This window comes from Lolium rigidum, chromosome 5 (genome assembly GCF_022539505.1).
Source record: "Lolium rigidum isolate FL_2022 chromosome 5, APGP_CSIRO_Lrig_0.1, whole genome shotgun sequence".
NCBI lineage: Eukaryota > Viridiplantae > Streptophyta > Magnoliopsida > Poales > Poaceae > Lolium > Lolium rigidum.
The window spans coordinates 152,824,768-152,839,729 of NC_061512.1; the positions used below are offsets into that span (position 1 = coordinate 152,824,768).

The 14,962-nt window shown below is 45.3% G+C and overlaps 1 protein-coding gene across 1 annotated transcript; it reads right to left on the reverse strand.

Moving 5' to 3' along the window:
* Positions 1-221: 221 nt before the first annotated feature.
* LOC124652379 (protein argonaute 16-like) lies at positions 222-8,405 on the reverse strand. Its single transcript, XM_047191397.1, has 23 exons — positions 8,319-8,405; positions 6,916-7,093; positions 6,612-6,814; positions 5,645-5,863; positions 5,431-5,567; positions 5,250-5,347; positions 5,016-5,113; positions 4,400-4,556; positions 4,186-4,302; positions 3,999-4,106; positions 3,868-3,930; positions 3,642-3,755; positions 3,382-3,547; positions 3,190-3,305; positions 2,949-3,086; positions 2,554-2,684; positions 2,379-2,444; positions 1,529-1,592; positions 1,339-1,450; positions 1,193-1,266; positions 892-986; positions 760-791; positions 222-670 (listed from the first exon to the last, which is right to left on the reverse strand). The coding sequence occupies exons 2-23, from the start codon at positions 7,081-7,083 to the stop codon at positions 501-503; spliced, it is 2,646 nt and encodes an 881-aa protein (XP_047047353.1). The 5' UTR covers positions 7,084-7,093; positions 8,319-8,405; the 3' UTR covers positions 222-500.
* Positions 8,406-14,962: the final 6,557 nt, after the last annotated feature.

The following is a 14,962-nucleotide window of genomic DNA, read 5'->3' on the forward strand; positions in this document are numbered from 1 at the left end:
CCTACTCAGGCCTTCCCAATTAGGTACTAGTACAATACAGCATATGTTTACCTTAATTTAGTTTCAGTTGGTCTAATGCAAGGCTATTCAAGACTATATCACAATGGTGCGTATGTATCTTTTTACGAAATAGCAAACTATCAAAACCAGTGGGGATACACATCTCGCAGCCATTCTCACTTAAATTGGTTGGAGTCAATCCCACAAAACATTTCAGCACATATATCAATGTTACCCCGCTTACGGATGGGAGAAAGTTAAGAATCTGGAGTACATATCCATATTCCATAAGCCTTCTATCGATCAAGCGTCAACTGTTACTACTCTCCGGATGACCCTAACCACTGACACTATACTAACCACGGTGCACTACATACACAGTCCAGATAAAATAACCAAAAAATTGATCCCAGTAAAGCCTACTGTCACCTGTCCAATATCAGGTTTCTTCACACGGACAGAGTCAACCCTTGCTGCACAATGGACTGACTAAAACCAGCTCAACAAAAGAACATCGAACTGCAGACATCAGCATGTAACCGCGGCAGTTCAGGGACAGTCGCCGTAGATGACGGGACACCACTCCCAGATGAAGTATCAGCAAATTCCTCGAATTTCATGAACTGGCTCATCTGTGCTGCTGCAAGGTGAGCGTAACAGACAGGTGCCACTGGAGAATAAAAGAAGCATTGATCAAACGTCATGGCATATTTCAAAATACGAAATCAAACAAAATGTGATGAACATATATCAACATACCCACAGATATTGCAGTGGTGCTCCTCTGATAACTGCAAACACACACATAATATTAGAATCCAGACTCACGAGTAAAAGGAATGCCATGTGATTGCATATGAGGTATAGATTTGAAAACAGCCATGTACTTACACATAGGAAAGTGAGAGAACTAGCTTTTGGAGGTCATCTGGCGAGAAGCCAATCTCATCAAGCAAGACATGATAATGGGTGGGCCTTGAGGTACCCTACAAGGCAGATCACATTTCACAAGTATTTAGGATGTGAAATATACACAACGCTTACATGCACACTGGTAGTAGTATTTAGGATGCCAAATGTACAGAAGTCATGAAAAGCCTGAACAGGGACTGTTAAATTTACAACTGGTTAAAATTTACATATTTCAAATGATGCAATTCTAATACTCTAGGATCTCAGCAAGAAGACTTACTATAGGTCCAGCATGAGGACACATGTAGAAATCATACTGTTTTGGATGAACAATACCCGAGTCCACTACAGTACCTGTTCAAACAACCAGAATGCAATTAGTTCCTTATATTGTTCTCCTCTGTTTGACAGAGGACAATTGCATACCAGGTGGAACATTATCTGGTGCATCAGCTTGGAACAGCTTCGTGTGGTGATTCTTTTGAGCAATGATAACTGTAATCTTTGGAGGTGGCCCCTGACCCATATTCTGGTAAGCCTGCATCATCAAAATTCTATCAAGAAGTACTTACAGAAAGCAAGGTGTTCATCAAGACAGATAAGTGCCAAGGGCAACCTTCATTATTTGATCAACCTCGAGATTCAGTACTTGGCTAAACTGAGACTCACTCACACCGTCCCTGCAAACATAAGAAAAATGATGAAAAAAATTAAACTACCTGTAACTATTTATTACAATGTAGCTGAAAGCTGAAACACATGAGGCAACAAAGAGAATGCTATTACCTACGTTCCGAAATGTAGTATGTTTTGGAAAGCTAACGTTTTGGAACAGAGGTAGTATTATTTACGATGTCTATTGTTTCCGCATGCAAACAGAAAGCTGCGGTCGGACTTTTTCATGTCAACGAAATACATATTGAGTTGTTTTTGTGAGGAAGTCAATGCGTTTTCAAAATTAAAAAAGCTACATAAGTAAGTTCAAACACGAAAATGTACTTAGAATCCAAACGTTGTGGAAGTAAAGTCTTTAACATTAATTAGGTGTCCTAGTACAAAGTAAAACATAAATACAGGAGCACACACTAATAAATGTATATATCCATTTTATGAAACTGTCCACTTGATATGTTTATGGGTGCCGCATTAACACCGACCAACTCTTATTCTCGAATGTGCAATAAAAAGAGGGAAAGGGCAGAAAGAGAAAATGGTTTAGTAGTTCCACATAGTACACATTTTTATTTTCTGTAGATAACTGAAGGCTTGTAGACCTCACATCTCTTTGCCAAACAGGAAAAAAGATCTCAATATTTCTTTTGTAAAAGCGCTACAGCAAGTTTCCATAATCCAATGAAATAATCGTTGGAGAAAACTAAACATATTTACAGCATCAGCAGAACTATGAAGAGTAAGGTCCAAAGTATCTATAATTTTTATGCTAAAATATAAAAAATAATAGAGACCTGAAAATGATTATCTGCGACGGCTTTCTTTGATCACTGGTCTGGTAGAAGTCTAGTAGAAGCTCCCTGAAAACACAAAGCAAAAATATGTAACTGGCTTAGAAGAACATACCTTACAACTAAAAGACCACCATGTGTAAACAGAAATAATACATGAGAGATAAGTTTACAACACCTTATTATACCATCATCCTTTCCATCATCCAGTGGCTTAAAAAGAGAATCAATCATCTCTACCTTTGGAGACTGGGTCCGGACAGATGCCCTGTACCGTGATATCAGTGGCCAACATCTGGACCCAACAACCTGTAGCATATGCATGGTATATAATAACCCCACAATTGTCCAATACAAAAGAAAGTTGAACATACTAGCTAAATCAGATAATCAAATTAGAGCCTTCAAAATTTTCTTGAATTCGCTATTTTTTCTTTGAATGATGCAGACTATTAGTGATTTAGTGCTATATTTTCGTTTAAACAATGCAGCCAATTTTGGGAATACTACTCAAGGGATAAAACTACCAAGATATTTGTTTGATGCAATTACTGCAGAAGGGAGAAGACATACAGCAGCTATTGACGGTATATCTGATCGACCTGGAGAGCCATGTGAAACATCCATTCCCAGAATTAATGTGGGTATCTTACTGACCATTGGAGTCATATGGCGATGCTCCATTGCCAGTTTAGAGTTCATTCCGCCAAGCTATTAACAGAAATAAACATATTAAAGTTCATCCAGCCAAGCTATTGTAAGAGTTAGGTCTAACTTAAGAGGCACGATCAGGTAAAGATATAAGTATATGTACCTTAGCATTGATCTTTAGAAGAACATTGGTGAAGTATTGATCATTCATCTTATTACTAGGAACAACGCATTGAGTGACAATACCCATCTCATGAAGATTTTTCTTCTTCCATGGACCTTTAGGATGATAAAATGAGTTGGTTACGTGAAGAATTCATGAGTGTAAAAAATATCAACTGTTTTAACACATTACCGTAAATATCACAATTCTTCCTCTCTGGTAGAACACAAAGCAGAAATTCCGGAGGACCAGGAAGGTTTGCTTTAACTTTTTCGAACATCCTTTCAACCCTTTCAATAGGAGGACATCTCCTAGCTTGGCTATCCTCGTCCACAAGGCTGAAAGGGCGCTCAATAATCTACGAAACATAGGAACGTATAAATTACATGGTCAACACCACATCTTTAAAGACAAGTTGTATACGGTCAAACTTTACTGCAAAATAAACTTACGATGCCTTTGGTTCGTCCACAGTTTATCAGATCTCTAGAGATCCGGCTCATGTCACAACGAGCAGAGAAATTAACAATTGCCCAACGCTCAATCTTGACAGGCTCAAATAATTTCTGCAACAGTAACCATATGAAATGTAAGTTCATTCCAGAATAGTTTGGCTAGGTGTGCTCCAATACAAGTAGACAAGTGGCTGCCTTTTATTGTAAGACAGTTAGGTCATACCTTGTTATTATAATTCCACCTGCCTCTGCTTGGAAAACAATCTTCACTATTTCCGACAACCAACTGGAATGACATATCAGTACATGAGTCATCTATGAAAAGAGCAAAATGCAAAATAGATCAGGTCTAACCATTGGCGCAGACAGAACACGACCATCAACACGCGTGAGCTGATTCTCAATTTTAATGCCACAGGAAGAAAAGATTGGATCATCATCATATCTGTTACTTTTTAATGCCTGTAAATTGCATATGTCAGCAACAAAGCAAAATAAATACTCTAAGCTGTAATATCTCAACAGAAGTCAGCAAACCCACATCGGTAACAACTCTCATGCGATCCTGAGGTTTCTGTCGTGATTTTTCAACCAACATTGTTCTTTGCTGAGAAGATAGTGCCTTTGTATAACGTTGAAGTGATATCAAGTTCGCCAGCTGCACGAAAAAAAAAATCACAAGTTGAACTTTGTGTGCAGCCAGAAACTAAAACTACCAGGATAAGTATGAAATGAATAACAGACAAGGTTGAAACCTCAATTGGGAGATAATTCGGGCGTTTTGGTTTTCCCACATCAAGACATGGAAGATAAGGTTTATCCAAAACCACCTGCTTGGTTTTGAAGTATTCCTCAACAGTAATATCAACAGTCTGACCTTCACTGCTCCCATTCCGAACTTTCATAGGAAATCTGTGCATCAATGTAGATTTCAACATGACCAAAGAAGGTTGTAGTAACTGTAAGTCTGTAACTATTAAATAAACTAATATCTCCAGGTAAATAACATTTGTGTTCTTTTCTGGTCTCAAGTGGCTCTGCACATTGGTTTTACATTAAAGTATATGTGGAAAGGTCATAAGGTATGGTATTACAAAAAATTTCAAGGTGACAAGTTTAATTTTTACATGATGAGTTCAGTGTGTATATTCACAAAAACACTATTGCTGAAAGTTACACACAATCAACTGTGTGGATCCTACAGCAGTATGTTTGTATAACTGGAGGAAAAAAGTCAAGGAAGGTTGGACAGACCAAGCATGAGAATAAAGGATAAACTACAGTGTAATACAAGATTGACCAGAGATCTAGAATAAAAGAAACCATTTGTGAGAAATATAACAAATAATGCATGCCAGAATAGAGCCATACGTTTGTTTATAGCATGGTTGATCACTAAGCCCAATGATCTTAAATTCCATGTTGTTGTGCGTAGCTCTAACTCTCAGATTTTTCAACATTCTCTTAGCCTGCAAAATATACAACGACAAGTTTGAGACAAGTTCTAAAAGTATGCATCATGAGAAAGCAAACAAAAAACTAAAAATATTGATTCACTAGAAGAAACAAAATCTGGGGTATCATGGGTGGTATAACAATGTGTACCTTGAGCCAGTCGAGTTCTCTAATGTCTCTGACATTTTGATTTGTAAGGAGGAAGTTGACAACAGGTCCAGGAGTCACAATCATAGTGGTTGAAACATCTGTTTAAAATAAATGTGGCACAAAAGTTTATCAAGATTAGCAACGCGAATCAAAATCCAGAGGTCGATAAAAGAACACGTACCCATGTTTAAAGATAAACCACCCCTGGTAGTACGGAAACTAGAATGCAGTCCACGACATCCACTGACGCCACCAGTTAAATCAACTAAGTTTCTGCTGTCATCACTGAAAAATGATTGCCTAACAAGTAGGCAACCTCTGGATACAACAAACAATAATTACAATCAGAATGACACTGAAGGGATAAACAGAGTGTAAAATTACATTCTCCATACCGCTTAGCCTGTTGTTGCCTTAAAACAATGTCGAGGACTCTCAGAGCATCCTGGGCATGATCCGAGTCACTTCCCTGAAGCGCCAAAGCAACTGATCTGAGGGGGATCTTTGCTGCATAACTTATACCCACTACAAACTGTTTTGGAAGATGTGACCGCTTTGCTCGTTTCTTGTCACCAAGACTAGGGCTTCCATGTCCAGGACTTCCACCAACAGCCCTGAAGAAGATATGAGCTTTGCGTAAGTTTGCTATTGATATTTGTTTACCTATACCTGTCTCAAGCATTAACATAATGTACTAATGCGTATGATACTACAACAAATATCATGAACAGAAGTTCCAGTTACATAAACTCCTTTCTGGCTTAACCAAATAGCAAATAAAACTTCAACCCAATAATCCGATTGGGTTAACCTTTTCAAGTAAACTTTGGGCCAAATATAGGATGTTTCCTCATTTTGCTTAACACAAATTCTTCTGTGTACAAAAACAGACTCAACAAAAAAAGGCTAGCCCTCTATGCAAGAGACCAGTTAACTACAAATGTCATACTGTTTCACAAATTCTTAAAACTTTGGAACTGAAATAGCAGTAGGAGAACAAGCTGACTGGTGCTGCCTCCTTACTTTTAAACAAGATGCCAGTAGCATGTGGTAATGTAAATATGTAATGAAAGTATGCATTCCAACAAACGATCTCCAAAGGTATTTCTTTCATGGTTAAGGTAAAATGATAAATTAGACACCATACCCCCGCAAATGAAATACACAAAAAGATCTGCACAATAAGAAACATATGATTTTGAACATAACTTTTTAGGAAATGGCAACAGGAAATTGCACAGACTAAGAACAAGAAAGGATTTCCAGTAAAAGAAGAACAAGAATGGGTCATTATTCAGATACTTGAAATTTCACAAAATTTGCCAACTTGGATAGTTGCCACAATTGAAGATACACACATACCTTGAAGATGTTTCCTCCATGATAACAGTGAACTCGAAGTTGTTCTGTGGAAGAGGCCCAACAGTAAATAGACATTTCTCACCATCATAGGCAAAGTCCTTCCCAGCAAGCTCAGAACTGTATGTTTGCAGCATTTTATCAATGACTTTCCGGCCAATACCCTTGCCATCAATCACCGTATCATCATCAGATTTGATGGAAACCTACGATATAATCACAAATAGTTTCAGAATAGGCACTGAACGACAATCATCAAATGCATGAGAAAAGAATAACAACTGCAGAATTCAGAATGTTGCATTACACTGTATTGGTAGAAAACCGCATCAACCCCACTAAGGTTCACAGCAAAGTGGTTTGACAGCAACCTAATGGGCTTCCCTTCACGGCCAAAGCCACGCCTTGCCATTGCTGTGCGTTTGACAGTGTCATTCTTATGCACTTCGACAGCTCCACCCGTTTTAGCCGCCATACAATCAGATCTGAATGAAGTTAATTTCTAAGGTTTAGTGATACACAAGAACATAAGGTAAATAGAAGTGGAAACACACCTAAACAAGTTTATTTTTGTAAAGGATTTTAAAAACAATGTTGATCATGTGAATCATACACAAACAGGACAGTAATGCAAGAAAGAAGGTACCATCAAAACATGACAGTAAACAATTAGAAAGGTAGCACCAAAACATGACAATAAAGAAATAGAAATGTAACATCAAAATATGACTAGGGCAAACAAAAAAATACAGGGCACTGGGCACTCACAAATATTAAATGTGAGAAGTAAGACAGTGGTGTTCTAGACAAGGCAGAACAGAGCTGCACCAACTAATTCTGTGGAGATTCTTGATGAAAAGCAAACCACATGTAAAAGAAGTTGCAAGAGTGCTACATTACCCTTTCATTATTCGCATGAGACTATTTGAGTAAAATAATTGTCAAATAAAAACTGGAGTGCCAGAAATAGAACAAAAATATGAGAACAGGATATAAATGCATTGCAAGGGCAACGAGCACAACAACTTCTTGACTATGGGGATTTTCAATTTTAAAGGGGACACTATCAGAGCACAGAACACTAATGGAAAGGAGGTTGTCTAATACTAGAACTGGAAGTAGCTTGATAAAACTGAAAGCATAACAAAGCTGGTATAGGATTTCTACCAAGCATTAGCCCTACAAATTCAATATATTAGCAAGCCATGCTCATGCATAGCTCTCCAAATTCACAATGTCTGTGCAACCAACAACACACCCACGGTACAACAATCATAACCGAAATGCTATCTTAGAATTATTGTTCGCAGCTGCAGAACTGTAGTCTGAAAATGAAGTAAATGGCCAACTAGAAATGGCGCACCGACTAATTTACAATCCTAAGTACATCCAGGACAGAAACAGCATCGGAGAAGGATCTATCACGAAGCACAAACAGTAGGGAATCGAAGCAACACGGGTATCTCAAAACACACGGGCGAAATCAATCCACCAAAACACGAAGCCGGTGGAGGCCGTGAAGACGGCCCTCGGGGGCTCGCCCCTCAGACCTGCGAGGAGCTAGGCCCTCAAGCGGCGGAGGCACCACGGGATTCGCGTGACGCAGGAGGGGTGAGGGGCGAATGGGCTCGGCTGGAGAGAAATAAAGGGCGCAGGAACACCGGAGAGATGGGGGGAGGAGGAGGAGGAAGGCCGGAGAGAAGCACTTGCCAGCGCCGCCGTGGAGTCCCCGCTCGCGCTGCCCTCTCTCCTATTTCAAAACACACAGAGGCGAAATCAGTCCACGGTAACAGGAGGCACGGGGAAATCAAAAACAAATCCAAGCCAATCTTACAAACCGAGGCAGAATCCCAAATAATATACCCCATAATAAAGCAAGGCAAATGCCCTTGCAAAACTGAAATAATCAAAACTCGCGTGCACCAGCAGAGCACGAGATTATTGCAGCGAATCCTCCCGAGCAGGCACAGTTCGATCACGAAATAAGAACCAAGCACTCAACTGGTCACGAAGAAGAAAAAACCGCACGAACTGAACTGAATGCCCCCTCCGTACCCAAAATTCGGCGCACGCAGGAACAGTCCCAAAATTCAGAAACGCAACTGAAGGAGGGAGCGCACCGAAATCCCAACCAAATCACAGGAGCGGCGTCAGCGATATCACGCAGCCATCTCGAATCAAACGGCACGGTACCCTACATTCGTCAGAACCCAAATCCCCCAATCGGAACGAACACACGCGCCGCGGAACCGAGCGAGCGAGACGACCGCGGGCACCGCGCCCAGAGATCGATCCTACAAACCTCTCGAAGCAAACCCCCCGTAATCCGAGCAGCCCGAAACCTCTACATTGCACGAGAACCCGAAAATCCCCCCCAAAAAAAGACCTACCGAAAACGCGCCGCGAAACGGAGCGAGCGAGCACGGGCGCCGCGGTCAGAAATCATCCACACGAACACCTCGAGGAAGAGCGCCTAGAACCGGAACAGCACGAAACCAACCCCGGAGCACGCGCGTTACACGGCGAACCCATTCTCCCCCATACCGCACCCGGCCACCAAAAACCCCCAAAAACCCCACACCAGATCGAACAACGCGGCGGGGGACACAGCGGTAGGGAGGACGGGGAGATTCGAGCTCACCTCCCGGAGCTCGCCCGAAGACGCCGCCGAGCCCTCTCGCCGCCGCCGGCCCCGCTTCGGCTCCCTCCGGCTGTTCCCCCTCTCCGCCTCCGCGCCTCTGGGGGGATGGAGGGAAGAAGTGAAAAAGGAAGGCGTGGCGGAGCAGGCGAGACGGCCGAGGCTGGGAATGGGGCCGAGAATATAAGGGTGTGTTTGGTAGCCCGGGGCTACTCAGAATAACCATCTCCCCTCATACATGGTGACCTCATACATGCTCAACTGAGATTTTATTGCTTGTTTGGTAGCCTGTATCAGGTGAGAGATGCTGAGTTTAGATGTTGTTTGGTACAGGTTGTATAGGGTGAGATGTGCTGGTCCAGTTTTTTACACAAAGGTCCTCAAGTAGAAAAAGGAAAAGCAATCCGGTCCCTCAATAAAAAAATAAAAAAACAATCAAGTCCCTTGGCTGGTGGATCCCGTGCAGTAGTTGGCCACCGGTCGAGCGAGCACAAGCCGGCCGCCGGCCGAGCACGCACAAGCCGCCGTCGGGAGAGCTGCTTCCGCCGGACAGAGGAGGAGCGGCTGGCGGATCCGGACGGGGGAGGAGCGGTGGCGGACGCCGGCCGGAGGAGGAGCGGTGGCGGACGCCGGCCTTCCTGTCCACCATGCGCAGCCAGAGATGGGAGGGAGGCGGCGGCGCGTTCCCTGCTCGGCCGACCGGAGATAATGATGGGTGGGAGGCGGCGGCGCGTTCCCTGCTCGGCCGACGGGATACTTCAGCGGGGGCTTCGCGGTGGCGGCCATGGCAGCGCTAGTGGCGTCGAGGATAAGAGAGAGAGGACTAGCGGAGGAGACGCGGCTTGGGGGAAAATGACGTGCGGGGCGGGGGTCTTGGGGGGCTGCGGGCCGCTGCTACAGTATTGTGCGGGATTAGCTCATCCCGGATGGGGAGCGAAGCTCGATTTGAGCTTCGCTGCTCGCCCCGGCTCTGGGCCGTTTTTCGTATTGACTCAGCAGTGTGGAGGTGGGAGGAGCCGGTCTAACAAACACCGGATTCGCTCAAAATCTCGGTTGGGAGGAGAGTTTCTGAGTAGCCCCGGGCTACCAAACACACCCTAAGTCGCGGGGTACGCCACGGGGCTCCACAGCACCGGCAGAAGGCGGATCTGGTCCGTTCGTTTCGAGATAGACGGTCCCGATGGTTCCTTGTTGTTTGGGGGAATGGCTGCCCGCACCGGAGAAGCTACCCAGGGTAGCGGGGAGGACAGTGGGCGTCAATCTGGACGCGTGGCGTGAGCGCACTGGTCCAGACGCGATGGTGCTGTGTGTGCGGCTGCTGGACCGGATGGTGGTGCGGGGTTTGGCGGCCGGGCCGAATTTGGGAAGGCGCGGGAGAAGGCGGGTCGGACAATCCTGGGCCGTCGGATCGCTCGCGTGACGTCGCCGTGTCAAGTCGTCTCGTGTTACCAACCTGTGCATTGTGGGTTGTGGCCACGCCCGTCTCACACTCTCACATGCATTTTTTCTAGGAACAACGTTTGCACGGTATTATGTGAAAATAAAGAAGAGTATTGGTGTTTGCAGACAATTTGGTTAAAAGAATTACTTTCTCTGATCTATATTAGTTGACGTATAGATTCGTTAAATCTCCGTCCATTAATTTGGATACGAGGGGATATCGGATATCAATTGATCAAAATATTATTAGATCTCAATTGATCTCAATTGGTCCAACAAAATGGAGAGAAAATCCTGCAAATGACATATAGAATGCAAAAGGGAAAGCCTAATATGATGGAATGAGAGAGTTTTATTGTTGGGAGGCCAAGAAATCCCATTAAAGGAGATTATTCAGTCCATTCCAAATTTTCAAATGGGAGTTTTCAAAATCCACAAACAACTTTACAATGAGATGGACGGCATGGCTGGTTTTTCGTGGAGAGACCCTGGCAAGCGAAGGAAGATGCATCGGTTTGCATGGCGAAGGATGTGTATACCTAAAAAGATGGGAAGGATGGGTTTCATGATCTTCACTCTTTTAGCCTTACGATCTAGCAAAACAAAACTGAGGACTTCTACAGGATCTAGAATCTTTATGGAAAATATTATTTCAATGAAGACTTGTTGAAGGCTGGTCCAAAAATGGCTCTTCCTTCACGTGGCATGGTTGCTCGCATACAAACTTTCAAGTGTGCTCATATCTAGAGAGTGGGGTCGGGTTCTAGAATTAACATTCGGGATGACCGTTGGGTTCCTAATAGCACTCCACGAAAGGTTATTCTCGAATAATCACTCTGCTGCGAGAAGAAACGTTTATGGTTCTAAATCGACTGGGTCTGAAGGAATCCATTGTTGTCGGGTTCTGGTACATTTGGTGGCAAAGACGAGAAAATGTGAAAGGAAATCTAGTTTCTTCTCCGATTAGCTCAACTTCGTTGTCGACGCACTAACAACAAACTCTAGATCGGCCAAACAAAACTCAAGTAAAACAGGTTGCTTGGCCTAAGCCACCACCTGGATCATACGAGCTGAATGTTGACGCATCTTATTACAATGTTGGCTCGGGTGCGGTGGGAGTGCACCGCAACCATCATGGTGAAGCAGTTGTTGTCATGGCTTGTCCTTTGGAGAATGTTCTAAGTGCAGCTATTGTCGAGGCTGTAGCCCTTTTGAGGGGCTTGGAATTGGTTGAACAATTGGGATATGCATCTGTTGAATTTGATTCTTTGGAGCTAATTCAAGCATGTAATGGGATTATTTAAGTGTTAGTCCTTATACATCTACAATGGTGGATGCTTTTTGAAGGCTAGTGCGATGAAGTCATGCACTGCTTGGCGCGGTTGTAAGCAAATCCGGCATGTGGGGTGCAATCTTCCCAATACTTTAGGTTTTTCTTCACGAGGACTCGAAGGAGTGTAGAAAGGGTTCAGTTGACAACCTTCGTTTGTCCATCAGTTTGACTGTGCGATGACGAGGAAAATAAGAGCTTGATGCCAAACTTAGCCATGATTGTCAAAGGTAGCTCACGAACTTCATATCTCTACCTGATGCAATGGTCTTCGGGACTTCATGAAGAGGAACAATTTTCTTAAAAAACACTAAAAAAAAATTCGATAAGCCACAAAGTGGACCGTGGTCGGTGATGATCCATCCCCGACGATTTTTTCTCTTTCCATGGCAGATCATAAAACTTTTTTTCCTCGTTTTTAAAGCCATCCACGAATTTGGAAAAAAAAAACGTATGGTTGACTGATAGGTGGTGGATGAGGATTTTCTTTGGTGCGCCGGCTATGTCAAACCCAAATCAGCACCCGCGCGGACAGTGTGCCAAGGAATCATAGCAGAAATACCCTACCGCTTTCCTACGAAACTTCAGCAATATGGTAAACAGTCTTTGCAGACCCAAAAGGCTCGTGCAAGACCAAAAGAATCAAGCAAAAAAAATAGTTGGTGCTTTCATAAAAAAACTCTTGCAAGAGGGTGAACAAACTTTGCAGACCCATAAAGCTTGTGCAAGAGAGAGCCAAGACGATTTGTTCGAAGTCCACACAGTCGCACAGACCAATGCTCGGATCATTCACAAGAAAACAAAGGGCCATGTCCAGCGCGGTTTCTCTGTAGAGGCCTGCCGTTCCACTGTCCATGGCCTTCAGTCCATCTGTCTATCCCCAAGAAGCATCAGTCAAGTTGTCCAAAGAAACCTCGTGAGGTAGCGCTCCTTTCCATGCCCGAAGCCTACACCCAAGCCCCAAGGCAGCGCAGAGACACAGCTCTACCCTGCACGGTAGGCAATGGGGCTTGCAGTTGCAGGTAAAGCACACTCTAGCTAGGTGAGGTTTTGCTTGCAGCTGAGGTGACTGCTATTTTGAGGATGGCATGTGAATCTGGCGAAGAGATTGATCACACCAGCTGAGACCCTGAGAAGCGCACAGCCCACTCACGAGCATCCAAAGTCTAAAGCGTTGACTACATGCCAGGACAAGAGCAAGGCTGCCTCTGCGCTGCAGATGTCCGACACGACAAGAGCAGAGAACATGCATGAATAGCAACATGCAATATGGTTTAGTTTCTGATACCATTGAACAAGAAATATGTGAAACCGATAGGGACGCTTGTGCGCATCATGATTCATGCATCCAGAAACGTAACCCTAACCTTGCAAGTACCACTTTAGGTCATCTCTAAGAGCATCTCCACTCGTCTCCCCACAGAGCCCCCACGGCCACTTTTTTTCATCCGGACGGCGAAAAACGGCCCAGTTAGGCCCCCGGTTTCTCGTTTTGGTCCGGATTTGAGCCTATTTTCGTTCGGACTCCCCATGCCATCCTCGGTTTCCCGGGGGTCTTCCGGGGACTCCGGATGAAGCTAAACCAACCGCCCACGCCCACGTGTCTCCTCTTTCGTCCGGATTCCCCGAGCCATCCTCTTTTTCCCCGAGAAACGCCGCTTGGGGAGCACACGACTGGGAAACTACTCCTCCCCACGCCAAATCTTCCTCCAATCCGGACGAAAATTTCGCCGGATTTGGACGTGGGGAGCGCCAACGAGTGGGGATGCTCTAACGGGAGCGGACCGTTTGCGTCCGGCTGAGCCGAAATTACACCTGGTACACGCTCCAGTGGAGCGACGCGTAGTGACCGGTCGTCCGCAGTGACGCAAACCTCGCCCAAATGTGCGTCTCGGATGCGTCGCGGCGGACGCTGCGCGGACGCGTAAAATGTCCGCTCGCGTCTGGCTGATGTTTCGTCGGGCCCGCATGGCAGTGATCCAGTCAGCGGCGCCAGTATGCGGCGCCGGGGCGTCGCTTCGGCAGTCTGCGGCCGCGTAATGACGATGACTCGCGTGGCGCGAGGCCGTCGCTTAGCGCTGCGCACGAAGTAATGGCGATGCCACGCGTGCTGCGGCCATCGTCTGCCTCCGACCTATATAAACATGGACGCGCATCTCATCTCCTCTCACACTAAACCCTAGCTGCCGCACAACCTCCACCATAGCGCCGCTGCCGCTCAACCTCCACATTTGCCACCATGAGCAGCGCCGGACGCGTCCAGGCTATTGCGCCTCCACCTCCACCTCCGACTCCACCTCCCCTGGCCTCAAGCTCCGACGAAGAGTTCGACGACGACCTCCTCGACCCGGTCAGGGACGCCAAGTTCATGGCTGACGCGGAGAAGGGAGCAGAGGAGGAGCGGGAGGCCCACGCGGCGTTCGATGCCGAGATGGAACGCCGTAGGGTGGCGGCCACCGCAGCCGCAGAGGACGACGACTCCGACATCTCATGGTCTTCTGATGACCCTGATGCGCCTACCCTGGAGGAGAAGACGGCGGAGCAAAGGGTGTTAGTCGACTCCTTCGAGACACTCAAGAAAGCCGAGGACGCTGCGAACGACAGGTTGCGGCCGTGCCTGCTAGAGGATGCGGCGGTGCTTCAGACGGCGAGAAAGCAGACGAGGGAGGGACGCAACGACGGGACTGGGTCACCGGGCAGCAAGTAGTCTAGATTTCCTATGCTTTTTAAATATGTTGCAAAACAAAAAAATGGATCGCCCCGCTGGAAGCACCCAGACGCAAACCGACGCGCGATTAAAATATGTCTGCGGAGCGACGCAACGCTCGCGACCACTTTTGAACATCCAAAATTCCGTCGCCCCGTTGGATGCCCTTAGGTACCAAGGAGCTTCACCCCTACGTCCCTACGCACAATCAGATCAACTGTTTTAAGTGACTACTGTGG